This window comes from Myotis myotis, unplaced genomic scaffold (assembly GCF_014108235.1).
Source record: "Myotis myotis isolate mMyoMyo1 unplaced genomic scaffold, mMyoMyo1.p scaffold_m19_p_12, whole genome shotgun sequence".
In the NCBI taxonomy this organism is placed as follows: Eukaryota; Metazoa; Chordata; class Mammalia; order Chiroptera; family Vespertilionidae; genus Myotis; species Myotis myotis.
This window is the reverse complement of record NW_023416316.1, coordinates 44,958,892-44,985,287: the sequence shown is the minus strand read 5'-3', so window position 1 is coordinate 44,985,287 and position 26,396 is coordinate 44,958,892. Positions and strand designations below refer to the sequence as shown.

At 43.1% G+C, this 26,396-nt stretch overlaps 1 protein-coding gene across 18 annotated transcripts in view; it reads right to left on the bottom strand.

The window, feature by feature from the left end:
• Window positions 1–1,009: 1,009 nt before the first annotated feature.
• SMARCA2 (SWI/SNF related, matrix associated, actin dependent regulator of chromatin, subfamily a, member 2) overlaps window positions 1,010–26,396 on the bottom strand; it is a 181,735-nt gene continuing 156,348 nt past the window's right edge. For 13 of the 18 annotated variants that reach the window (XM_036330951.1, XM_036330954.1, XM_036330953.1 and 10 more), the window contains 5 exons: window positions 25,934–26,039; window positions 25,384–25,485; window positions 22,441–22,573; window positions 17,960–18,102; window positions 15,883–16,510 (listed from right to left, as the gene is read on the bottom strand). In XM_036330951.1, coding sequence (XP_036186844.1) covers window positions 16,475–16,510; window positions 17,960–18,102; window positions 22,441–22,573; window positions 25,384–25,485; window positions 25,934–26,039 — 520 coding nt within the window. In that variant the 3' untranslated portion in view covers window positions 15,883–16,474. Of the gene's footprint in view, window positions 1,137–3,236; window positions 3,256–15,570; window positions 15,819–15,882; window positions 16,511–17,959; window positions 18,103–22,440; window positions 22,574–25,383; window positions 25,486–25,933; window positions 26,040–26,396 lie in introns of those variants that run through there. The other 5 variants (XR_004971290.1, XR_004971291.1, XR_004971289.1 and 2 more) reach the window with 4 other exon arrangements.

Here is a 26,396-nt window from a genome sequence, read left to right as displayed (position 1 = left end):
CCTCTCGGGACCACTGCTGCAAGCGGAGGGGCAGCCGCTCACATAGCGTGGGCGGGAATTGCACCTCTGCCTGAAGGCGAGCAGCGCTCAGATGCTCCGCCCTGTGCAGTGTCCTTTTCCCCAGCTGGGATACGGGCTCCTTTCTCAATCCCCCAGAGCACAGAATAGAGTGGGCTGTCTGTCCCAGATCGAAGCAAGAACCAGAGGCACCCTTCCTCTCAGTAGCTGAGTAGCCAATGATAAACTTTTCGGCACTCGGGCCTTCTATATCTTGAGCATCACTATAATATATGGGTCTGACTTCCAATCCAGAATGACGTAAAGGCTTGAACTGATGACATACAGCTCAGCATAACACTGGAAGGATCAATAGAGTTTAGTTAGTACCATAGAGAGAGGGAGTGATACATCTAAGATTTCCCCTTTGACTAGAGACGGAGTTTGTTCCAGCCCCTAAATTTCTACCTAGCGCTTTACCCACTCTACCCCACTGTACTGTGAGGTCCTTTTCAATGATCAGATTTGTGAGGATTAGAAATAAGTGAATTAAAATCGTTTCACATAACCATAATTGGTTTTAGAAGATGTTATAGAAGCGGTATTAGTAGCATTGTTTATTTTTGCTACAACTGAAATCCCCTAGATCGGAAAGCTAAATGTTATTTATTCATCCAGTCGGTCAGCAAACGCATCATTGGTCCTTCAGTTCCAAACATTGGGCCACACCCTGGTAATTCCCAGCCTTCCCCCTGGATGGTCTAGAATTTTGTCATCATTTTATAGCTTATAAAATCTATCCCTGGGTACAATGGTTGGGTTAACATCCTTCTAAAATAATACACAGCAGTGTTAAGTGAGGACTCGCATTCTAAGACCAGGAGAAATGCAGAGGTAGGACCATAAATTATCTATGTTTGAGCCTTGGCCTTTTGCGTCAGTTCCATTTTTCAATACAGGAAAACAAACTTTTTCTCATTGACTCTGACCCCGCTCGCTATTTTTTTATAGTGAACATTAAAGGATTTTGTATCACGTGTCTAGTCATTTCTGTCTGGTTTTGCGATGTCGTTAATTCTTCGTGTGGAAGATGGATGGCTGAGCAGCTCTCTAATTCACGACACACTTCTGCCACTTGCCTAGAAGTAATTAATAAGAGGAGACTTTGTGAGTGAAGGAAACTGTCAGGCCCATTAGATTTAGGTCTAATTTCAGTTGCCTTCCTGTAACTTTATTGAAATTTTTATAATGTAGAATCAACTTTAGTAATTCAATAAAATGACTTGAATTCAGACAATGGGGGCTTGAGAGAGGGGAGATCAGTTAGAATGAATGGAAGTGAAGATTTGTTTCCTTAAACTGTAAATTCTGCTACCAAAGGCTGTTCTAGTGGAACTTGTTCTATTAAGAGTCACTTGGTTGAAAAAAAGAGGGACTCAAGCTTAAGAGACAGGGCTGCAGTGCTCTTGGTGCCCCTCTCACCTTCCCCAGCACTCACCATCCTCACATGTCATCAGTCTTTACTGAAAGTCCACCTAAGCGCTGTCTCTGGCTGCAGGGACAGGATGCCGTGGTCAGCAAACTGTGGCTCGCGAGCCACATGCGGCTCTTTGGCCCCTTCAGTGTGGCTCTTCCTAAGCCTTAGGAGTACCCTAATTAAGTTGATAACAATGTACCTACCTATATAGTTTAAGTTTAAAAAATTTGGCTCTCAAAAGAAATTTCAATCATTGTACTGTTGATATTTGGCTCTGTTGACTAATGAGTTTGCGGACCACTGGGATAGAATTTCGGGAAATTAACCATCTCTGCAGAGGAGCCTCAAGCAATGGCGAGGAGGAGTCAGCGGAGAAGTACCTCAGCTGCTCATCGTTCCGGTGGGACAATTCAGGCATTTCTACGTAGTCTCCTAGAGTCCCCAGTGGGATTGCACCCCAGTGACCCACAGCTTCAACCATCTCAACACACATTGCCTTAGCTTTCTTCCCTTCTTTGGTTCCATTTCCCACTCCCCTGCCACTTCTGGGGGGTCACCTCCCAAACTGCTTGCACTCAAATCTTTGTCTTGGTCTACTCCTGGGAGAGCCCAACCTAAGATTGCAGTGAAAGCAGTGAAAGCCAGTAAGAGATGACCTTATTGAACACACAGGGCTAGTAACCAAGGACAGCCAGGTCGATAAAGAAATCAACCCATCCATACAAAGCCTGCCCTCCATGTCTGTGGAGAAAGAAACTAAAATGCTTACAAAATGACTGGCCTATAGTATTTCAATGGCAAACATTGCAGTCTTTTCTAATAGTCTTTTAAAAATGTGCTAACACATACTCTCAAGGCCTGCCTTGCCCATTCAAGCAGTTACATATGGTCTCTCCTCTGCCTGAGACTAGGGACTTGTCCCTGCTGACCACAAAAGATCTGTTTCCTGCTTTCTTTGGGCAAGGCAATGCATATAATTAACCAAGTGTTATTTTAAAAATTATGAGTCTGAGGTCTTTATTTCCTCAACCCGGTCATGTAGGAACTGAAACTATGAAGTTAAGAATTCTTGGGCCTTTCCAGAGTCAGCTTGATCTTGTCCCTGAACCTCTTTGGGCGTCTGCTATTTCCTCCAACTTTAAATTCTCTGCTTTATCATTTTTTTTTTAGTTCTGCCATTGATTCAACTCCAACAACACCTAAATGTGGTCTCTGTGTCTTGACTTCAAATTCCCACAAAAAGGAAAATCTGATTGGCTACTAAGCCTATGTGAAGATTCAGCTGGAGGGATGACCGCTCAGGCTCTTCCCTCCACTGGGGTTTTGGGTAAAAGGGAGGCTCCAAATAAGGAGGAATGGGCTGGCAAGGCACCCCAATTACAGCAACTGCAATATTTTTTAAAATACATTTTTATTGATTTCAGAGAGGAAGGGAGAGGGAGAGAGAGAGAGAGAGAGAGAGAGAAACATCAATGATGAGAGAGAGTCATTGATTGGCTGCCTCCTGCAAGTCCCACATTGAGGATCTAGCCCACAACCCAGCCATATGACCTGACCGGGAATCAAACTGTGACCTCCTGGTTCATAGGTCGACAGTCAACCGCTGAGCCATGCCAGCTGGGTAGCAACTGCAACATTAATATTGACTATTAATAACCAGAATATCTATCATTAAGATGAAATGATGCCTCTAGAGTGCTTGCAGCTGCTTGAAGGTTGTTTTCTTAAACAAAAATCCTCCTCCTTCAATTTCTTCACTGGTAAATGTCTGCTGTTCTGAACTGAACCAAAAATAATAGTGAGTTAGTGATATTTTACTTCATTTATCATGTTGGCTATAATAATTTCTACAGGTTTCTCGGTATAAGAATTTCCACAGGTTAGCACAGCCATATGTTCTATTTTTTTCATTCCCTACTTGTGTTGACATGTCTTATGCAATAATCTGTTCATATTAGGAGCTAAATAACTTTTTCTGATTGAAAATACACAGGATAATATGTGATTCACTGAATTGTGGTTTCTCTTGAGGTTCAATTGTGGAAACACAAACATCTGGGGGAAAGAAGAGATATCGATAGCTATAGGCCAATTAATTGATTGTATTGTTAAGGATTTGTAATCACTCCAAAATACTCTTTCCCTGGGATAGATTTTTGTCTCTAAAGTTGATAATAAATGAGCTTAGATGTGTTTGTGCTTCTGTTGATTCTACTCTGATTAATACTGTCTTAGATCTACCTTATAGACACTTAGTAGAGAATAGTTAGAAGGCAGCCTAGCAGAGGGATTAAAAACAGGGCAGGGCTCTGGCACCACACTGTCCGCGTGAATCCTGGCTCTGCCACTTAGTGAGTGACCTTGGACAAGGTGCTTAACCCTCCAGGCCCGCTGTCCTCACGTGTGAAAGAGAAATCATAACAGCCTCTGCTTGTAGACTCATTTTGAGGATTATTTCTAGTGGACCTGTGTTTAGTATATACTACAGCCACAACAAAGTTAGCAAGTATTATCATTATTTAGTAAAAAGTGGATGAAAAGCTTTAAAAATAATACATCACAACAGAGGTTGTCTTTTCCACATGCTTGCATTTTGTTAAGAAAGATTATTCCTGAACCTTGTAGTGAAAATGGAAACCACTTATCAGTAAGGTTTGCCATTGGACAGACGGATTGGGGATGAGAAAGACAAAACACTCACTCACTGGGGGGCATGTGCATGCCCCGCCCTCTACCTGCATTCGTTCATTTCCTCACACACTTCACTGGGATTCAGCCCAGATCCACGTGGCTCCAAATCTCGCTGTTCCGCTCTTCCTTCCAAGTAAAATAAGGTCCTTGCCCATCTTTATCCAGTGAGCGAAGCAGGAAGCAGGACACTGGGCTTCAATCTGCTTCCGCCGCTCACTAGTTCTATGACCTTGGGTGACTCCTCTGATCCTCTGTCTCCTCCTGTTTTCCACCTTCTTTTTCTTTGTGGGCAAACTCGCCCGAGATCAGCTACAAAGAACTCAAGCCTGTCAGTGTCCTGGTTCTGTGTCTCCAAATCCCCTCCATGTTTGCTGCCAGGGCTCTACCCTCTTGGCTACGGCTGCGTTAACTGCCAAACCCATGGTGAGGCAGCTAAACCAGTGCCTGAACTTGGATGAGCAGGGAGCCAAGACCTGGGGTGTCCCCTAAGCTGTGTGTATCCTCTTGCCTTTGACTTGTTTTCCTTCCATGGATCAGAGAGAAGACTATTTTTACTGTAGCTCCAATGGGAAGACAGAGAAATATCAGTGCTACTGGAGGCATCTCACTGTTTGGGAACCTTTCCTGTGTTCTCAAATTTCAGCGAAGCAACTAACTTAAGAATAACAAATCAGTTTGAAATTTCTTATGTTCACAGTCTTGCTTCTTGGATAGGAACTTTGATGTGTCCGGGAGTGACTCCATCTTTGTCCATCAGTGTCACTGAACACCATTTGGTGTCGAGCCAGGTTGAGTGAAAGATGACTGGCCCCAGTTCCATAGGGGCTTTCCAGTGGATTTCACCACCTTCTTCCTCCTGGGCTATTTCATTTAATTTGTCTGAGCACTGCTTCAAAGCAAGTATCTTCACTAGTGACAAACCGGTGTCAAGTAGACAAGGAAGTATGCAAATCATGGTCACACTCCTTAGCAAAGGCATTTCTTAAAATTGATTGAATGCCATTTCTAAGGATTTAAGAAATATATCAGCCTGTTCTTCCTTCCTCTCCCTCTTCCCTGACAGGACTAAAGAAATGCTGTTTATTTAATGGGACGCATCCCCTCTTTCCACTGCATCTGTGAACCGAGTCCTGCAGTCTTCCTTTTTAATTATCTGACGCCAAAGACCATTTCCATAGTCTTCGTAAGACCTCCTGAAGTTATTATTTCACTTCTGAATGTAAGAGTTTCTCTTCCCCTCCAGACACATAATCTCCAATCATTTTCTTCACATGAAGCTGACACTTCATTTGTCTCCTAAGCAATGGCATGGCTGCCTCTGCGCATAATGAAGTATTGCAAAGCCTGAATTTATTGTGAAGCACATGGCAAAACTAATTGCATTTAAACACAAAAGTCTAATCAGCATAAAAATTGAGAATATAGACACTCCTCGAGTGCTGGTGTCAGAAAGGACTTTAGAGATCATTTGTTACCAGCTCAGCTTACAGATGAGAACACTCAGGTCCAGAAATATTAAGAAACTTCTGAAGGTCAGATACTAGCTTTGGGCAAAGCCAGGTCTAAAATTCTGCTTCCCAGGGACTGCAAACCTTTTTCGATTAAACTAAGCTACATTTTCATATATTATGCATTTTTAAAAAGATTGAAAATATATTTCAGAATGTACATGAGAAGAAATATGATTTGTTGAAGGACATAGATCTTCTGAATCTTATTGAGAGATGGGGTCAGACGCTGCCGTTGTCACACCAGGTCCCAGACGTCACTCGGGGCTGGAAGAACTTCTTCCCTGACCCCTATCCCCGACCCCCCGAATTCTCACACGCCATTCTTTTCTTTAAAAAAAATATTTTTTACTGATTTCAGGGAGGAAGGGAGAGGGAGAGACAGAAGCATCAATGATGAGAGAGAATCACTGATTGGTTGCCTCCTGCACGCCCCATACTGGGGATTGAGCCTACAACGCGGGCATGTGCCCTTGACCAGAATCGAACCCAGGACCCTTCAGTCTGCAGGCCAACACTCCATCCACTGAGCCAAACCAGCTAGGGCTCAAATGCCATTCTTTACTTGTCACATGACACTGGCCTCTTCTAATCTCATGTTACATTTACTTGTGTCCAGGACTTATCCTTTCTACCGATGATGAGGTCCTTCAGAACATAATTTCTACCTTTTATATTTTTGTCATTTCCTAAGTGCCCAGTGCATTGGCTGGCATGAATATAGAATCTCTCTCTGTCTCCTCTCTTGTAAACTTTTAGTGTCAAGTTCCAAGAATCTCTAAAAAAATACTGACTCTCTTAATTGGAGGAAAGAATTTTCTGTTCGTCTTAAGCCAGGAAAACAATGTAGAGTACAGATGATATGCAGGATATGCGGTAAATAGGACAGGAGTCTGTAACTTGATAATACAGGAGTATTGTGCTTATTTCATCATTTCTGGCTTTCAGTAAATGGAGCAGGGTGAAATGAAGCTCAAGCTAGTGGATTCTTTTAAATAATTCTTTTTGTAGTTTTGAAAGAAATTTAATTAAAATGTACCATTTGCCTTTTTGTTCTTGTTTTCCTCTGGAATTCAGAATACAGCTAAGATCCCATTTCAGCCTCTAGGGGAAAGTCAGAGTTGGATAATATTAAAGATCTCTCCTAGCTGTTTTATGTCTTCATTCATTCATTCAATGGATATTTATTGAACATCAGCTAGGTGCCAGTCTGTTCCAGGGCTAGACGCTAGGATACAGTGTTGAATAAGAAAGAAGGTGGTCCCTTCCCTCAGGAAATTCACAGAATGATGGGAAAGACAGGCAAGCTAGTGGGAATTTACAGCAATGTATGGTAGTGTTGATGGGGGACGCACAGGCTTCTAGGAAAGCACACAGAGGAGGCACCTGTACTCAGTCATAGAGAGAGGAGAGCAGGCTTTCTAGAGAGAGTGGCATCTCAGCTGAGGCCTAAGGGCAAATGGGAGTAAGCCAGGCTGGTGTGGTGGTGCTGGTCACAACGCTCCCGAAGAGAGAACCCCATGTATCAGGCCACAGAGGCAAGAGAGAGGGCGGTGTGTTTAGGTTCTGGGGAATCTAAAAGGTCTAGGTTTGGGGATGCCAACTCAATTACAGCCAGGGCCTTGGGATTGTAAGAGTGAAGTGGGCCTTCATGACCTTCCAAGAGAGGGCACTTGAGTTTGGCTCCTGCTGCTTATTGCCAGGCAGAAATGTAGCCCTAGATAATCATACTTATACAGTTTTTACAGAAGCTTGGAGTCCATAGTTTTATGGGAAATCCACCTGTTTTTAAATGTTGGTAATACCATAAATTATTTTAAAACACTACGTGGTTCTGCCAGCGGGATCCAACCTATCGTTACCAGTTTATAATCTCTGATCTAGAAGAATGGTTTTCAAAGTGTGGTCCAGAGACCAGTGTCAGTATCACTGTCGAATTTTTCGGAAATGCAAATTCTGGGGCCCATCCCAGACATAATGAACCCAAACTCTGGGGGTGATGCCCAGGCTGGGTGGTCCAGTTGGTTGGAGTGCTGCAGGTTCAATTCCTGGTCAGAGCACACACCTAGGTTGCCAGTTTGTTCCCCTGTCAGAGCACAGGGCATGTACGGAAGGCAACCAGTTGATGTTCCCTCATCGATGTTTCTCTCTTTCCATTCCTCTTCTACAAAAGCAATAAAAACATATCCTTGGGTGAGGATTTTAAAAAAATATAACAACTCTGGGACTGAATGAGTGTGGCAGACAGAAGGATTCACCTGCCTCTCGGTGCCCCCCAGGTGATGTAATGCAGCTAAAGTGTGGAAACCATGGGTTTAGAGCCGCAGTGTCCACTCTGGTGGCCATATGTGGCCAGTGAGCACTTGAGACGTGGCTAGTCCACTTTGAACTGTGCTCCACATGTACGACAGTTAGTGTTTCCCCAAGACTTTGTGTAAGAAAGAAAAAAACAGCCCTAGCCGGTTTGGCTCAGTGGATAGAGCCACAGACTGAAGAGTCCCAGGCTTGATTCTGGTCAAGGGCACGTAACTCAGTTGCAAGTTCCCCAGCCTTGGTCAGGGCATGTGCAGGAGGCAACTAAATTCATGTATTCTCGCACATTGATGTTTCTCTCTCTCTCCCTCTCCCTTCTACTCTCTCTAAAACTCAATGGAAAAATATCCTCAGATTAGGATTAAGAAAAACAAAGAAAAAAATCAAAGAATCTCAATTTTTATGTTGATTACATGTTAAAATAACATTTTGGAATATATTGGGTTAAATAAAATAAATCATTAAAAGTAACTTCACCTATTTCTTGTTACATTTTAAAATGTGGCTACTAGAAAACTTAAAAGTAGACAGGTGTCCTGTTTCCATTGCTCAGTGCTAGTCCAGAGTGGAGTCTGTGAGGTGTGCGAGGCTGGGCGTGTGGGTTAGTGAGGCCAAAGCAGTTAAGCAGAGATGAGCCTCACCGAACAGCCCTGTAAGGATGCATACTTTAGCCCTAAGGCCAGCAGGAAACCTGGACGTGAGCTAAGCTGATGAGAAGTGTGATGAACCCTTCTGGAGCGCGGAGGGAGGCCGAGCTTTCAGAAAGCAGAGAGTAATCCAGGGGGGACGATGCTGCACTGGCATTGACAGTGTGTGTGTTCTGTGCGGGCTGAACACGATGTGATTTTCCTCCCCCCTTCTAAGCTCCTCTAGCTGGGCTAGTAACCAAATGTAACTGAGAAAGATCAATAGGAGATGTTAATGCACTTCAGTGTACATTCAGGGGTCCATAGAATGTGGCCCAAAGAGCCATTGGGCAGTTGAAATGATGTGCGAGTCTGGACAGAGAAGATAGTGGGGAGGTCTGGGATTTCGAAGGGAAATAGGCCGCTCACAGGCAGCCTCCAACAAATTCCTGCTAGGCAACTCATAAACAACGGACAGAGGGAGAAGCCAGCAGGTCTTTGAGGTTTTTGCAGTGGGTCCTTCTGTCTACCATACTTGATTCGAATGAGGCGAAGGTGAAAATTGTGGAGTGAATATGCAGGTTTTTCCTCTCAATCTCTTCAGGCAGGAAAGGAGAGGGTCACAGGTTCTTTCTGAGTCGTTTGTTTCTTAACAACCAGATTAAAATCCTATCTTGAAGGGCACATCTGGGGGTGGCAAGACTTGGTCCCCTTCAGTTCTGTTTAATACATTTATTCAGTGCATATTACTTCACCGGGTGGGGGAGGCGTGCTCACCAAAGATGAGTAACATCATCTTTGTCCCAAAGGAACGCACAGTCTAGTATAGAAAAGAGACACTGAGGGGCAGGTTGGACTTCTAGTTGGAGTATGAGTTAAGGACAAGGACTCCAGAGCTGGAGATTGGATCCCAGTTCCACTACTTAACTAGCTAAGTGACCCTGGTCAGTTCATCACTTTAAGCCTCTGTTTTCTCACAATAGAGAAAATTATCTGCGAAATAATAGTGCCTTCCTCATGAGGTTGTTGCAGACATTTAAATGAGCCTCGTTCTGTATCCTTACCTTTATATCTATCTATCTATCTATCTATCTATCTATCTATCTATAAAGAGTTTAGAACAGTGCAAATCATAAACAATATTGCAATTATTATCACCATTCAAAGAAGACTGGTGTGGGCAAGGAGCTAAGGAATCGCCAGCCTTCACTCTGAGCTGAAATACTGGTGTTGCAGTCCTGTTTAAAAATCCTGGTATTCCCAAGACTGAGAGCAGGAGAACAGAAGGGATCAAGTTTCTTAAGCCTGGGGCCCCTGGATTTCACTCCCTCATCTTGTTGCTTTCTTTTCCTCTGGTCTGCATTCTTCAGCTTTCACGTCTTTACTCCTCTCCAGGACCCCACTGCAAGTTTCTCAGTCTTATCTGAATCATCAACATCACCAAATAGTCCTTGAAGAGCTCCTCTTATAGTGGATTTCCCTGGCGATAGGGCAGCCTGAGGGAGAGAGTGAGCGATGACTACTTCCAATGCCCTTTCAGCAGCGAGATGGGCATTCATCTTCCATGATCACTGAATAGGCTTTGGGCAAGTAAAAGAACATTTCTTGTGAATTGTTTAAAATCTGCACATTCTAAGCACACTCTCTCAATGGAAGATTGTGAGTGGCTTTCTCATGGCCTACCCGGGTCAAAATTCAAAGTGTAGTTTGATCTGTCTGATGTTTCCCCCTTCCTTCGGTCTTAAATCTAATTTCACATTGTCCACAAAACTTTAAAGGGTGAGAGCACTTGGCTCTCGCCCTTCTCCTAGCATGCGTCATTTTTGGCAAGGATAAATAATCACGGACTGGAAACAACCAGAATATCCCATCCGTGTGGAACTGTTTAGATAAGTTATGATAACATCATCATGGAATATATGCAGCGGTTAGAAAGAATGAGGCAGCCCCTTATGCACTCATATGAATGCTCTTGGAGATAAATTAAGTGAAAAGATAAGATGCAGAGTGCGCACATAACTTTGCTTACGTACACACTGTGTTAAGGGAAAAATGCATATTTTCTTGGCTCTAAGAGACCATCAATTGTGAATGCATTATTGTTATTCATCATTAAGACAGGAAAATTGTTGCCAATCAAAATTATGGCTTCATAAATTAAAATACATGAATGTGTTTTCCAAGATGTAAAGATACGAAAGTTTTAGAATTGATAAAATAAGGCATGTTAGTATTTGCTTTTACTTGCATGGTGTATGTATAGTTATCATCACATCTTTTGGGACCACGGGGACTGGAGCTGCCCTGCTCGGGGCTCTGCACTGTGTGTGGGCTGAGGTGACCACAGAACTTTGGACAGACCTCTGGGAGCCACGGAAGGAGGCCAAGAGTGATGTGTTCGTGTGCTGGTATCTTTCTCTGGCGTGCTGATTCACACTGGTCTCCTGACCTGGTGTACATGCTCTGCACTGCTTGCTTTCTGGTTCGGGACTAGGCAATGTAGAACCGAATCTAATGTGATTCCCACCCATCCTGGGAACCAAGAAGAGATGCTGTGGTTGGTACTTGCTCAGCCTTATAAAGCAGGCAGAGTCTGGCACTCCGTGGGTGACAAGATGCCACTGCAGGAGTGTTAAAGTGGGTGAGGTCGTTGGCCACAGGGGCGGTGGGGGGTGGCAGAGAGGGCAGTGAGGGTTCCTGGTTGTCAGGGAGACGTGAGCAGGTACTGGAGCTTCCTCTCCTTGTATCTTCCCCAGCGCCGAGCGTAGACCGGCACGGGATGCCCTCGGTGCATTTCATAAAGGAAGGTCATTGGGGAGAGTTCCGAGCTGAAAACTGGGACTAGACTTTGAAAGAAACGGAAACTCCTATTCAACTCTTGGGAAACTCTCCCTATTTAGGTTGTTTATTAAAGATGTGGGTTCTCAAGAAATGATCGTAGGGGCTTCGAAGAAATTCTGTAAGGTCATGTGGCCTGATTCAAACAATGGGAAGCTCGGAGCCAGGCACCTTAACTACATTGTGCCTGCAAACACCGTACCATCCCTTCCCAACGCTGTTAGAGGACGGAGGAACTGTCGTGCCTCCTGTGTTTTAGACTGGTCCTTTTCTGAAGGGAGTCTTTCTATACAGGGCCTGAGCTTGTGTTACCGAAAGCTCAGAAATGGAGTTCTATCGTTTCTCCACATCAACCAGCCTTGAAAAATGCTGGCGTGAATATGAATCCCCTGGAATTATTTACATGCGAGTTATTCCATCAGCTGTCCCTCTGTGGGAGATTTCACTCCAAGTATTCAACATACCAACCTATTCAAACATGGAAAAACCATGGCGTTTGTGTTAAACCTTAGCCGACAACTAACTCATAACCTTAACGCAGAGGCCATTTTAAGCTAGTGTCACCTTGATGGGCCAGCTTCCCCAGGAGCTACCAGGCTGAGAACATTCCTTAGAGGCCCAGAGGCGGAGAAGAACTGTGTTTTGTCATTCCCGCCAGCTCAAAGGGGCTGGCAAAGCAGCAAGCTGCAGGGCCCTGCGGTTCCAACTTTGCCTTCTTGGAACATCCAGAGCGGCCTCACCATTTCACACAGCTGAATGGCAGGGGCAGGTAAGGGCGCTTTGCTTGCTCACGAAGCCCTTTCCACGTGCAACTACGTACCTTTCTTGTAGACCACATGGAGTTGGGTTTTGTCCACTCTGATATGTCTTTTCATTGGTGTATTTAAACTATTGATGCTTAAAGTGATTATTGATATAGTTGGATTGGTAGCTATCATAATTGTTACTGTTTTCTATTTTTGTGTGTCCTTGTTCTTTTTTCTGTCTTTCATTCTTCTTTTCTTTTTTTTTCTGCCTCCTCAGGCTTTAAGTATTTTGTATGATTCCATTTTTCCTCTCCTCTTAGAATTTCAATTATACTTTTTAGAGAAAAAAATATGTATTATATATATTTTACTGATTTTTTACAGATAGGGAGAGGAATAGAGTTAGAAACATCGATGAGAGAGAGACACCGATCAGCTGCCTCCTGCACACCCCCTACTGGGGATGTGCCCACAACCAAGGTACATGCCCTTGACCGGAATCGAACCCGGGACCCTTCAGTCTGCAGGCCGACGCTCTATACACTGAGCCAACCGGTTAGGGCTATATATTTTTATTGAAGAAACATCAATGACGAGAACCATTGATCAGCTGCCTCATGGGAATTGAGCCCACAGCCCAGGCATGTGCTTTTGACTGGAATTAAACCAGGGACCCTTCAGTCCACAGGACGACTCTATCCACTGGGCCAAACCAGCTAGGGCTCAATTATTTACTTTTTAAAACTGTATCTTTTTTAGTGGCTATCCTTGAGTTAGCAATGTAGGTTTACAATTAAAGGAGTCATGTAACACTGTGCCACCACCACAGGTAATACAGGCACCTCATAACACAGGATTCCCCCTTCCCCTCCCATCCTTTATACTAGTTGTCACTCATTTTAACTATTCATAAGCTATAATCATGGAATCAATTAAGAATAATAAACGTTTTTATTTTTTCCTTCATTTAATATTCTTCCTTTCTTCATGTAGATCCATGTTTTAGAACATATATATAATTTTCCTTTTTCTCTAAAGAACTTCTAACATTTCTTGCGGATCTAATCCCTCAATTTTTGTCTGAGAACATATTTCAGAGTGTAGAACTCAATAGGTGGTTTTTTTTAAATTCCTTAACACTTTAAATTGTCCACTATCCTTGCTTGCTGGTTTCTGAGACGTCGGAGGTTCTTATCCTTACTCTGATATTTTTCCTCTGGACTTTTTCAGTACTTTTTTTCTGTGTGTTTGGATATACTATGCTTATATGAATATTTTTGTATTTATCTGGCTTGGTGTTCCAATATTTCTTCTGTGCCTTTTCTTCTTCCAGTATTCTTATCTCGCAAGTTACGCTTTTTGCTGTTGTCCCACAGTGCCTGGCAGCCTTTTTCCTCTCTTTAGATTTCAGTCTGGGAAGTTTCTGTTGGGGCGTTTTTGATTTCTGCAATTTCCTTTGACTCTTGAGTTTCCATCTCTCTGCATTTATTACCCACCTGTTCTTGCATGTGTCCTTTTTATTTTTTAACCAGAGTCCCTAGCATATTAATCAGTTGTTTCGAATTCTGTCGGATAATTCTGATGTCTGCATAGCTGTGCTTGCTCTGTCTCTTCAAAATGCATTGTCTTTTAGTTTGCCTTGTAATTTTTTGTTGCAAGTGGGACATAATGTACTAGGTAAAAAGGATTGAGATACGTTAGTGCGAGGTTTTATGTTTGGCTGTGTTCTGTTTACTAAAGCTCAAGTTTCCTCTGGTGTCCTTGGTCTTTGGGAAAACAGAGAATTAACAGATGTGACCCGGGATGCATGTTTTTCAGCTGTATTACCTTGTTGCTGTACAGAAGCCCTGCTGATGTGGTGGTGAGGGGAAGGGAGAAGCTGGGTGGGGGGAGAGATGCTCTATAGCAGTGGTTCTCAACCTTCTGGCCCTTTAAATACAGTTCCTCATTTGTGACCCAACCATAAAATTATTTTCGTTGCTACTTCATAACTGTAATGTTGCTACTGTTATGAATCGTAATGTAAAGATCTGATATGCAGGATGGTCTTAGGCGACCCCTGTGAAAGGGTCGTTCAACCGCCAAAGGGGTCGCGACCCACAGGTTGAGAACCGCTGCTCTATAGCCTATGACTAGGTCTCAGTCTTTCGTGAGCCTGTGACCTTTACAAGTACTCAGTTGTTGTTTTTCCCTCTTATGAGAGACGGTAAGGTTAGAGGATGCTGGAGTTGGGTGTGTATTTCCCTTGTTCCAGGTCAGTTAGGCTCTGGGAAAAATTTCTGTTGAGGACAAAAGATACTGGGCACATTTTTAAATAGCTACTTCCCCCCTCCTGCTGAAACTATTGAGATCTTTTTGCCCTCCTAAGGCTGGCGCCCCCTGGAGGTTTTCTCTCAAATTTGTCCACTCCGAGTCTCCAGCAGTTCATGATTGGATTAGGTTTTCCTGGTCTTCTGCTTAGTGTAGGTCAGTGATGGTGAACCTATGACACGCGTGTCAGGTGACTCGCGAACTCATTTTTTTGGTTGATTTTTCTTTGTTAAATGCCATTTAAATATATAAAATAAATATAAAAAATATAAGTCTTTGTTTTACTATGGTTGCAAAGATCAAAAAATTTCTGTGACTCGGCACCAGAGTTAAGTCGGCGTGCCAAGCTCAAAGGTTCGCCATCACTGGTGTAGGTTGTGATTCTCTGCATCTGCCTCTGTCTTCAGTTTTGGGGGCAGCTGGTTTGCCCTATGACCTCAGTGCTTTGACCTAAGAGGAGCTGTTGATTTTCAGTTTGTTCAGCTTTTTTCTTGTGTGAATGGGAGAGATGACCTCCAAACTCCTCCCATGCGCACCAGACACTGGAAATCTCAAGTGTTTTTCTCTGGGTAGTAAGATTTCTTTGTACCTTTCTTGCTGCCCACATACATTTATTTTACTACTAGAGGCCCTGATGCACGGAATTCGTGCAAGAGTAGGCCTTCCTTCTCCTGGCTGCCGGCTTCCCTGGCTTCATTCAGTCTATTTAGCATATTACACTTTTATTATTATGGATGACCAAAAGACGTGTTCCTAGAAAATGTTTTTTTAAATGACTTTAATTGCTATTGACTTGGAGTAAAATAAAGGAAGGTTTTCTGGCTGGTAAACAATTTAAACCCCTGAGAAAGATTGGGGAGGGGGTGCTTAGTCCATGGCAGCACCTCTGCCACTGGGCAAGTTTACAGGCACCCAAGTCCTATACTCCTCTCCCGTGACACACCTGGTTCATTGCAGCAGAAGGGCTCTCTCTGTCCCTCCTCCCCCACAATGTTCTGTTGCAGGAGCCCGTCACTCCGGCACCAGGGTTTCAATGCTCTGGAACTCAGAAACAAGAAGCAACATTTGTTGAGCTAAACTGTCTCTTTATTAGGAAAGCACCACCACCACATTCTTGGAAATTACTGGAATTTTATTTGCCTCAGGCTTATGACTTGCAACCAAAGACATTGTGCAAAGAAAGCAAAGATTAAGTACACTTTAGGGAGAAAGGAGACGATACACATTGGTAACATAGGAGATTAGGGTGACAAAAAAAAGCCATCCAATGCACTATATAGATTGCAATATTCAATAGCATTTTCAACAAAACCTGTTTTTAAATCAAGAGCAAAAAAAAAAAAAAAAAGCAATGTTTACAATAGACATAAATCTTATACAATTCAAAAAGCAGTTTTATTTTCAGGTCATATAGCATAAAATGGAAAAACATCTATGCAGGTGAAGTCTAACTACTGTACATTAATCACCTATTAAAGTTGCTTATATGTACCACAGTGTAAAAAAAAAAAACCACAATACCAAACAAATAAAAATCTTGAAAATTGCCTGATGAAAAATAAAATAACCAGTGACTTTGAATGGCTTATCCTGGTTATCAGTGCTACAAAAAGACAAAAATCTTCTCATCAGAGCAGGTGATAAAACCAGGCCCAATCAAACCATTACCAAATTACACCCACCCATAGAAATATACTGTCCACCCACATATTTTCCATCAAAAGCTTTATTTTGTTTGTTTTAATCTTTGAATCTTTGAGGCCCGTTTGGTCACAATATGTTACAAATATTTGTGTGCGTGTTTTTTTACACCATGATAGCATATGTTTGTCTGGCACTATCCTAAAGCTAGTGTATAGGTGATGATGATGATATAGAAACAGCCCAGTGCCCATACCACAAATGAACTCACTGGGTAGAAGTGAGAGAGGGGAGGAAGGAATTCAGTTGGAACAAGGTCCGTATCCATCACTCGTCATCAGTCCCGCTTGCTTCTGACTGTTCCTAAAGTCAAAAGAAGGTAAAATGGAATGAAGTTACATACAAGGACAAGACGACATAACCCATCCAAAGGCAAGGGAGAAAGCAAATGACACGTCGGAAAGTTAACGCCCCGCGCCTCTTCGTTCTACGAGAGGATGGGAAGGCACCTCAGAGGCCTCGGCAGCCTCGAAGCTGAAAAACTGACACCCACCCTCTGTGCCAGTCTTTCACTCTCTCGCTTTGGCCTGAAAGGTTATGTTTAGCGCTATGTTTTAGAAGACTCGCGGGAGGAAAAAGTACCACGCATTTGCTGTCTACTCCCTGGTATAGCTACTGAAGGAAGCACAGTACTTTAAATGTAACGGAGAATGAATGTTCCAGAAAGAAAGCAGTCAGGGGAGGGAACCCGAGGTCCTCTGCCCAGTGCGTGAGATGGAGGCCGCTTCAGAAGGCGAGCCGGGAGAAGTTCCAGCCCCCTGGTCGCCCATGGAGGCGAGGGACTGCGTTGGATGGAGTCGGCTATTTGCACTGAATTCAGCCTCTGCTATCTACTTACATCACCTGGAGCAAAACACACAAGCCAAGCCCTGGTTTATGTCGTGTGGGGAGAGTGACAGCTATCTCACGACGCTAACAGAAGCGTTACCCCACTGTACGCCGTAAGCATCTGTACAACGCAAGTGGCGGACCTTCCCCACACGCCACGAACGTCTCTAATAAAAAAATGTTTTCCCTAAGCCCTGACCAACTTTAAAATCATTTTTTTGAGAGAATTTTCAGGTGAGAATAGTCAAGAACACCCAAATTGTGAGTAACATATTTATTTTTTAATATTCATTGCAAATTGATTTTTTTTAATTAAATTCGAAATGTGGCCTGTGGGGATGGTTTCCGTTCTGGACGTGTGGTAATTAACTGGTTAAATACCGTACCACAGAGGAAGGTACTTATTTTCAGGCTCCACAAATGCTGCCTGAATTTTTAAATTATTAACAATAACACTTCTAGGTACTTAAAAATTCATCTGTTGTTTTTTGTAGTGTTTTAAAAATCAACTCAAACCCAGCACTCTGACATCCTGACTTTTCTTGTTCTTCCATCTAATCCTTATTCCATCTATACATTGCTACTGTCTAGGCACGATGCTGGGGGTGAGGAGATAAAACATTAACTGGCCCTGGAGAAAACTCTATCTGTAAGTAAGCAGTGGGAAGATAAGAAAGGGGGGGTGGGGGGGAGACTTGATTTAGTGTTTTTCATTTTTGAAGACCATTAAAAAAGCAATAAACAAAGACCCAAATTCCTTGTTACATAAGCAGGCAGCTCAGTGCACATCCATCAGAAATGAAATCTCACCAAATCTTGACGTTTTCATTTCTAGGTAATAAAGAGAGGAAGCTGGAAAGGACAAGGAAGCGTGACAGGGATACCGAAGCGGAGAGAGAGGGCTGCGGTCCCAGCTCCACTCACGTTCTCATCCTGCTCTTCGTCGCTGTCGAAGTCGCTCACCACAGGTTTGGCTTTCCCTCGATTTGGCCTTTTCTTGCCTTTTCCCTTGTCCCGACCTTTCTCCTCTTTTTTATTGAGCTTGATTTTCACCTTAACAGACTTTGCTACAGTGAAAACAAAACAGACAGCAATGAGGAGTCACAGGGAGATGACAAACCAAAGTGCAGGAGTGTCCAGATCACTCGTGGTTTATACCTGGTGTCTGTCATCCTGTCTCGTTAGCACTCCTTCCTTCCACTGCAAGCACGCCTCAGGGGGAGGGTGGAGTACACACACAGTACCTTACACAGCCACAGGAGGGACCGAGGCCAGCGGGTCCTCTCCCCGTCTCCTGAGGACCCTTCCTACTTTGTGGAGGGGTGGTGTAGACATTTATTTAATAGACCTCGGACATTAAAAATTCAACTATTTGAATTTTCTTTTTAATAGTATAGAAAGGCTCAAAATGAAAAGTAAAAAAAACCCACTCAAACAGATGAATATGAAAGCTTCCTTTCCCCATCTCTAGTCTCTCTACCTACTGTTCTCGTTCTAGTGATTATCTCCAGAAAAAGAATTACACATCCATATCTACACATATATCCATCCGTGTGTGTACACACACGCCCTTTATATCCTTATCCCAAAGGGGTTGTTGTATGCCCATATCCACACCATGCTTTCTCACAGATGTGGGACTTTTTTATGCATCAACCTGAAAAATTTCCACCTTATGTGTACCCTCTGATTTTTTAACCAGTCCCCTAGGGATGGGTGCTAAAGTTCCCAGCTTTTTGCCTCTAGAAATGAAGTGCCATAAAGCCTTTGCTGGCATATCCTGGCAGAATTCGGGGCGGTCTGGTGCACATGTTTGTATGGTAAGCCGCTAACAATCATCTACTAAATTAACCTGCAGAGAGGCAGCACTCATTTCCACTCTCACAGGAGGATAGAGACAAAAACACCTAGAGGTGTTCAACTTGCTGTAACATAAACACGGGTGTGTATCCCCAAGTATAAAGAAAATCTGTTCCACGGCCTTGTTCTGGGGCAAGTTTCCACAGAACACCGCTTCGAGGACCTGATGATGCAGTCACTGAGAATGTGGGTCTCTCATTCAAGCCAGTTTTGCTACAATATCATGTTTGGTGGGTCTCAAGAAGAATAAAACATGGAGAAGTAACTTTAACCGAGGAGGAGAAGGACCTATTCACGGAAAATAACACCACAGCGAAGAAGTCACTCATAAAGGGCGGCATCGTTCATGCCCTTTAAATGGAAAGGATTGACAATGTTAAAATGTCCGTACTACCCAAAGCAATCTACAGATTCAGTGCAATCCCTACCGAAACTCCAGTGGCATTTTTTACGGAAATAAAACAAACAATCCTAAAATATTTATGGAAACACAAAAGACCATGACTAGCCAAAAAGCAATCTTAAGAAAGAAGGACAAAGTTGGAGACACTACGTTCCCTAATTCCAAACTATATGACAAAGTTACAGTAATCAAAACAGTGATACAGAAATTAATGGAACAGAATAGAGAGTCCAGAAATAAACCTCCCATATATAGTCAATTAATTTATGACAAAGGAGGAAAGAATATACAATGGGGAAAGGACAGTTCTTTAAATAAATGGTGTTGGGGAAATTGGACAGCCGTATGCATAGGAATGAAACTAGATTAATCATAAAACTCCTAGAAGAAAACACAGGCAGTAAGTTCTTTGACATGACCTTAAGATTTGACATTAAAAGGAAAGGCTGTGAATGCAAAAATAAACAAGTGGGATTCCACCAAGCTAAAAAAACTTCTTGCACAGCAAAGAAAGCCTCAACAAAATGAAACATTAACCTAGTATATGTGACACTATATTTGTCACTCATGTATCTGATAAGGCGATATAAAGAACTCATACAACTCAGTAACAAAAAAACCAACAATCTGACATCACCATCACTAATGATCAGGGAAATACAAATCAAAACCACTGTGAGGTATTATCTCACACCTGTTAGAATGGCTACCATCAAAATTTCAAGAAATAAGAAGTACTGGTGAGAACGTGGAGACAGGAAACCTTCCGCACTACTGGTGGGAGTGTAAATTGGTGCAGCCCCTGTGGAAAACAGAATGGAGAATCCTCTCAAAATTAAAAATAGGGGTGCATATGATCCAGCAATTCCACTTTTGGGTACTTATCATAAGAAAGCAACAAAACACTAACTCAAAGATATATGCACCCCCATGTTCATTGCAACATTATAATAGCCAAGATATAGAAATTAAAAATATATGTGTGTGTATATATATATATATATACACATACATATACACACATATAAAACAGAATACTTACTCAGCCATAAAAAGAATGAATCTTGTCATTTGGGACAACATGGATGGACCTTGAGGGTATTATGCTAAGTGAAGTAAGTGAGAGGAAGGCAAATACCATGTGATCTCACTTTATGTGGAATATATAACAAGCTCAGAGATACAGAGAACAACAGATTTGGAGGTTGCAAAGTGGCGAAATAGGTCATAAGGGTCACGAGGTACAAATTACCAGCCTTAAAATAAGTTATGGGGTGAAGGTACAGCAGGAAGAGTACAGCTAATACTGTACCGCATATTTGAAAGTTGCTAAGAGTAAATCTTAAAAGTTCTCATCACAAGAAAAATCAATTTTCGAACTATGTATCATGATGGAAGTTAACTGGATTTATGGTGATCATTTCACAATACATAAGAATATCGAACCATTACGTTGTATACCTGAAACTAATACGATGTCCTAAGTCAATTACCCCTCAACAGAGAACCGAGAATTTAAGAAGAGAAGCACCGGCAGATGGAGTCTCACTGAGGGCCCCCAGGAAGGCATGCAGGCTGCCGACACTGAACTTACAGATCTAGATCATCAGTTGTTTTATTGAGCCACAAAGTTCGTGGCAACTTGTAATAGCAGCAATAGCTCGTTAACACACCAAGCCACGAGAGAGACTGAAGAAGTTAAACTGATAGATGGGCTGGGCGGGCAGCTCTTTGAAAACAGAAGAGAAATCTGGCTCTACAGAAGGAAATACCTAGCTAAGATAATGTAGGCTTATTCATCAAATGCAGGGATATAAGCGCTGGGTGAGAACCATATAAAATGGAAAATGGTTAAATAAAGAAAAGGCAGTAGCACTTGGGAGAATGATACTGGGGTATGGGGAAACAGACTGGGGCACTGCCGTCAAGGAAGTGAACCCCAGCTGAGTAGTAACATGTAAGCATCAGATGTCTGCAACGATTTATGGGTAAGAATGTTTAGGACAGCATTATTTAGAGAGTCATATATTTTGGTACATTCATTAACGAATGGTAATATAAATTGCTGTAAAAACCCCCACAAAAACACCACACAGATTGCTGTGGGAAAATGCCCCCAATAAATAGAAAAGCGACGCTATAAAACAGTGTGCTCTACTTTATGAACAAAATACTTATGTGTAGAAAAAACTGGAAGGAAACTTCTCAAAACGTTAAATGTATACTGGGTAATAAAATTATACAAATTTTCCTTTCTTAAAAAATACGTTCCAAGTTGTCTGTACTAAGTATGTAATTAGGAACAAATCTAATAAAAAATTTTAAAGCCTATCTGTACTGTTTGACATAGCAGATCATAAACTACTGGGATTTATTACTTTGAGAAGAGGTATGGGGTGGAAACATAATCAGGTAAGAAGAAACTTTAGACTTTTGAAGGCAGATTTAACTTTGGAAGATGAGGGTTATCACCAGGGTGGGACTCTGTATGGCCGAGAGCGAATATAGTACTTCCTTGGGTGCAGAATTTAAGAGGGCAAAGAAACTGAGTCATCAAGACAAATAATCTAACGCAACGCTGTCAAAACACAAAATTAAGGCCAAGAGTCCATGATGAACAAAAAGTCAATATTTTAAATAAACACACGATCAGTACCTGATCCATGCTGGATAAAATGGACCACATTCCAACAATTATTTTCTCAAGCGGTGGTTCTCAGTGTGGTCCTGGGCCAAGCAGCACCAGTGCCCCTGGGAACTCCCTTAGAACACTGACCCTCAGGCCCCAGTGCAGGCGACTGATCTGGGACTCTGGGGTGGAGCCCAGCTACCAAAACCCTGTGCTACGGAACAGGTAGGAGGTACTGACCACAATGTTGACAGAAAATGTCTATTATACTGGCTTGCTCAGGCAACCTCCAGTGAGCATTTGCCATGTGCTGAGCTTGGGGGCATGCATTACCTCATTTTCTAGAGGAGAAAACTGAGCTTGAGCTGGGTTAACTCGCTGGCAAGGACATGGCAGGACAAAGCTGGAATGCAGATCGGTCTGGCTCTAACATCTGATTTTTTAGCGTCTGGGCAAACACTGATGCAGGTGGCCAAGGGCACAGAAGCAGAAGAACCTGATGCCCAAGCTTACCTTCCGACTCGGACTCCTCTTCATCTTCTTCCTCCTCCTCTTCATTGCTTTCGTCCTCGCTCTCCTCCTCTTTGGCAATTTTCTGCCGAGCGCTCTTAAACACTGACTGTAAGACGATGGAGTCTTCGTAGATCTAAAGTCAGAGTGGCATCTGTTAGCAAGGACAAGCCGAGGGCCGAAGATTCACAATTGCGGCGGGCGCTTCTTCCTCGTGAAGCACACCAGCTTCGCTTTACATGGATTTTACTGGAAACATCAATGCCAGCTTTTATGCCAACAGGATAATCAAATAGGGAAAAGCCCACAATCTTACAGAAAAAAGTCCACATGCAGTTGAAATAATTTTAGTGTGTATGTGTCTGTGTGTGTGTACAGGCGCGCACCTGGGAGAGAAGGGTGGACTTCTGTAACAAATCCTCTCATCTTTGACAATAAAAGTAGTTTAAAAAACTTTTCTTATTTGAATTGGCCTATTAAATAGTGTGGCAAAGCAACCTTCTTTAAAATGCAGTTCCCCTAACAAAATGGAAGCTATTCCTTATTACTGAGCTTATCAGTACCAGCCAATACTATTCCAATCAATACTTTATTGTTAGTGTACCCGCATACCTGAACATAGCCCTGTCGTTGCTTAGATATGAAGTTCTGAAATGTTCCCTTTTTTCCCCAAAAAATATTTTAAAATAGAAGTACCATATATCTAGCAATCCCACTTAACGGCATACAGCCGTAAGAATTGAAAGCAAGGACATGGAGAGATATGCGTACACCCATGTTCACTGCAGCACCGTTATTCACAAGAGCGAGCCAAGCGGTACAAATAAACCAAGTGTCCACTAAGAATAGATAAAATGAGGTACCTACACATACTGGGGTACTATTCAGCTTTAAAAAGGAAGACAATCCTGCCACATGCTACAACACAGATGAACCTTAGGACATTACACTAAGTAATAAGCCAATTACAAATGGACAAATACTAAATGATTCCACCTATGAGGTATAGAACAGTGGTTTCCAGGGGGAGGGGCAGGTGGGGAGTCATTGTTTTATGGGGACAGAGTTTCCGTTTTACAAGATAAGAGTGAGGAAGATCTGTTGCATGTCAATGAGAATATACTGAACACTACTGACCTACACATTTAAAAATGGTTAAGATGATTAAGTTAAGCCCAAAATAAAAAAGGAAAAAATGACCACTGCTCTCGAGGGCCGTATTCATTTACTTGTAAAGATGCGCCGCACACCTGGCCACTCGTGGTGAGCCCCAATAATACAGTCCAGTAGGACACAGGCCTGGGGTCAGCACTGGGATGGGGCCATGGCAGAGCTAGCTAGAGAATCACAGATGAGCTAGATCTTAAAGGTGAGGAGGATTCCATTGGGGGTGAGAAAGAGCAAGCGAGGAAGGCGAGGCAAGAAAAAAAAGACGCACCTGGGGTTGAACTTTCGGGTCAGATACTGGACTATGTTACACAGCATGTCATACCTTGTGATGGGGGCGGTACACAGGCTCCCTGCAGGATTTCCTACAACTGCATGCACATCCGGGGAAGCAGGTGTTTAAGGGACTAGTCTGACTAGACCATAAATTAGTTAGTTAGTTCCTCGCTTCATAGGAAACGAGGCTAAAGAGTGAGGGTAGGGCACAACTTCAGAAAACAGCATATGGAGGTTAAATTTATTCGAGAATTCAACAGTGCACAGGGAACCACAGAGCTCGGTGGGCACCAGACGGACAGGATAAGAGGGTGGTCAGAGAAAGATAAAACTCATACCCAGTGTGGGCTGGGAGGGAAGCCAGTCAAGGGCCACTGCAGGGGCGGGACAGTGAGTGTGGGCAGCCAGGGAGGCTGTGGGGCTGGAAAGGGACAGGGGACTTGGCACAATGTTGCCACATATTATAAAGGACCCCAAAACCTATCCAGAGACTACATGTAAATGGTCACTCACAACAAGACTTCCTTGTGGACTTGTGTATTTACCCTGTGTCCTGGTTTTCATCTCAGGCTTCTTTGGAGTGTCTTGAACACACAAGGTTTGCTTTCAAGACCTGTTTTGGTCAAAACAGTACTCCTGTTTACTGCTACTAACCTAGACGCGTACAGTCTGTTCAAGGCACAGTCTGAGGATTCCCGTGTTCTCCACGTTAGTGATTGGAATTGACATGAAGGTCAAGAAGCCAGATGGGGAAAGTGGCCTAAGGAAGTCAGTGGTGGCTGACAGCACACTGGCCGGCAGACACACTGGCCTCTCTTCTTGGTCTTTCTTCATGGGTATGAGGAGCATTAGGCCAGAAAAACACCTAGGAAAACAGGGGCTCCCACAAAAGGTGAGTGGGAGTGAAGTGGAATTAAAGTGAAAGTGTCCTCCCCCTAGTTATCTTTCATGAATTCACTGTCACTTCTATATGGTTAAGCTTCCTCACTGTGGATATGGGGAAATAGAATTGCAATTGGCTTGAAGAAAAGAAAATTCTGGTAAGCAATTAAGGCAATGTGTGTATGTGTGTGCGCACGCATGCACACATACACACACACATTTTTTCTGGTTTTAGTCCATAAGTTTCAACTCCCGGTGCAAGGTTACAATCAGAAAAAAGGAATCAAATACACAATCTATAGAGGCCCAGGCTGGACCTCCGGCTGCAAGCATTACACGGAGTGACTGACTGGAATTCCTCCTCTAATGAGAAGCGAAGCCTTCGAGGGAAGTGTGAGCAGGAGCTGGTGTAGCTATGTATGGTACGCAAGAGCTGGCACGGGTCTGAAAACGCCAAAGCCTCAATGTACTTATGCAGGTAGCACGGAATCCAGGCTTCTGCCTTTTCATTTTCCTTCTGCCAGGGCAGTAGCAACGGTGCAAATGTAGAAAATGAAATGTTTTACTTAAAGGAACACAGGAAGTTTACGGTTACAGTGTGTTTAGGCATTACAGACAGACCTGGGACCCCTCCAGGTTGAAGGTCTGAGCGTTGTGGCAGAGGAGCATGACATCTTTCTCCAGGTCGCCCAGGCTCCGGTACTTATGATTACGAATCCTTTCCTGATGGGAATTTGGGATGAAATAGAGGAAAAGAGGAGGGAGAGAAAAATACAACAGTTATGACTTGCTTCACGAAACCCAGTTTTCCCTTCGTCTTCTCAGCATTTAGCCCTGCCTGGGGTGCCGTCCAGAGAGCCCGGCCTCCCACGCAAGTGCCTTCTTACGAGGGGGAGAGGGGAGCACAGGGGTGGGAAACAGAAAGAGCAATGGGTCTGCAGAGTCTGCAACTTCTTAACCAAAATGCAATATAATAAAACAGAGCTCTCGGCAAGATGTTTAAATAACAGACGTGTAAAGGCACAAGGATATCCCAGCCTTTCTGGTGACAGGCCCTGATGGGTGTCGGTGGCAATCAGACAAGATGCCACTGCCCACGTTCTATCATTGTTTCAATGAATTTACTTCATTAAAAAAAAAGTTTGTAAAAATAAAAATAAAAAATATCTACCTTGATTTTTTTGAAATCCACCGGCTTCCTAATTAATTCATAGTATTCTGGTAATTCTTTCCTTGAAGGTAACTGAATGAAGACTTCACTGAGCTGTCGCCCTGAACTGTAGGGTGGGGGAAACAAACAGACACGTAACAGAGCATGCACTCCTGAGGAAAGGTTCCGTTTCATTTCATTTCAGACAGCGTCAGGCAAGCACGCTGGCGTCCCACGCACACAGGTGTGGGCCTCCTCATGCCGAGGAAAACCCCCAACTCGCCCCGAGACCAGTGCCTCTTCTGCGAACTTCAAAGTCACACTGAAGTGCCATTAGGTCCCCACTCCTGCCACACACCTGACAGAAGTCGCTGTGGATTTCTTCCAGAGCAATCCCTTTCATTTCGATAGGAAAATTTAAAATGCCCCTTTCAACCAACGTTCGTTTTTTTAAGTGAATAATAATTGAGTTGGTAAAAAAAAA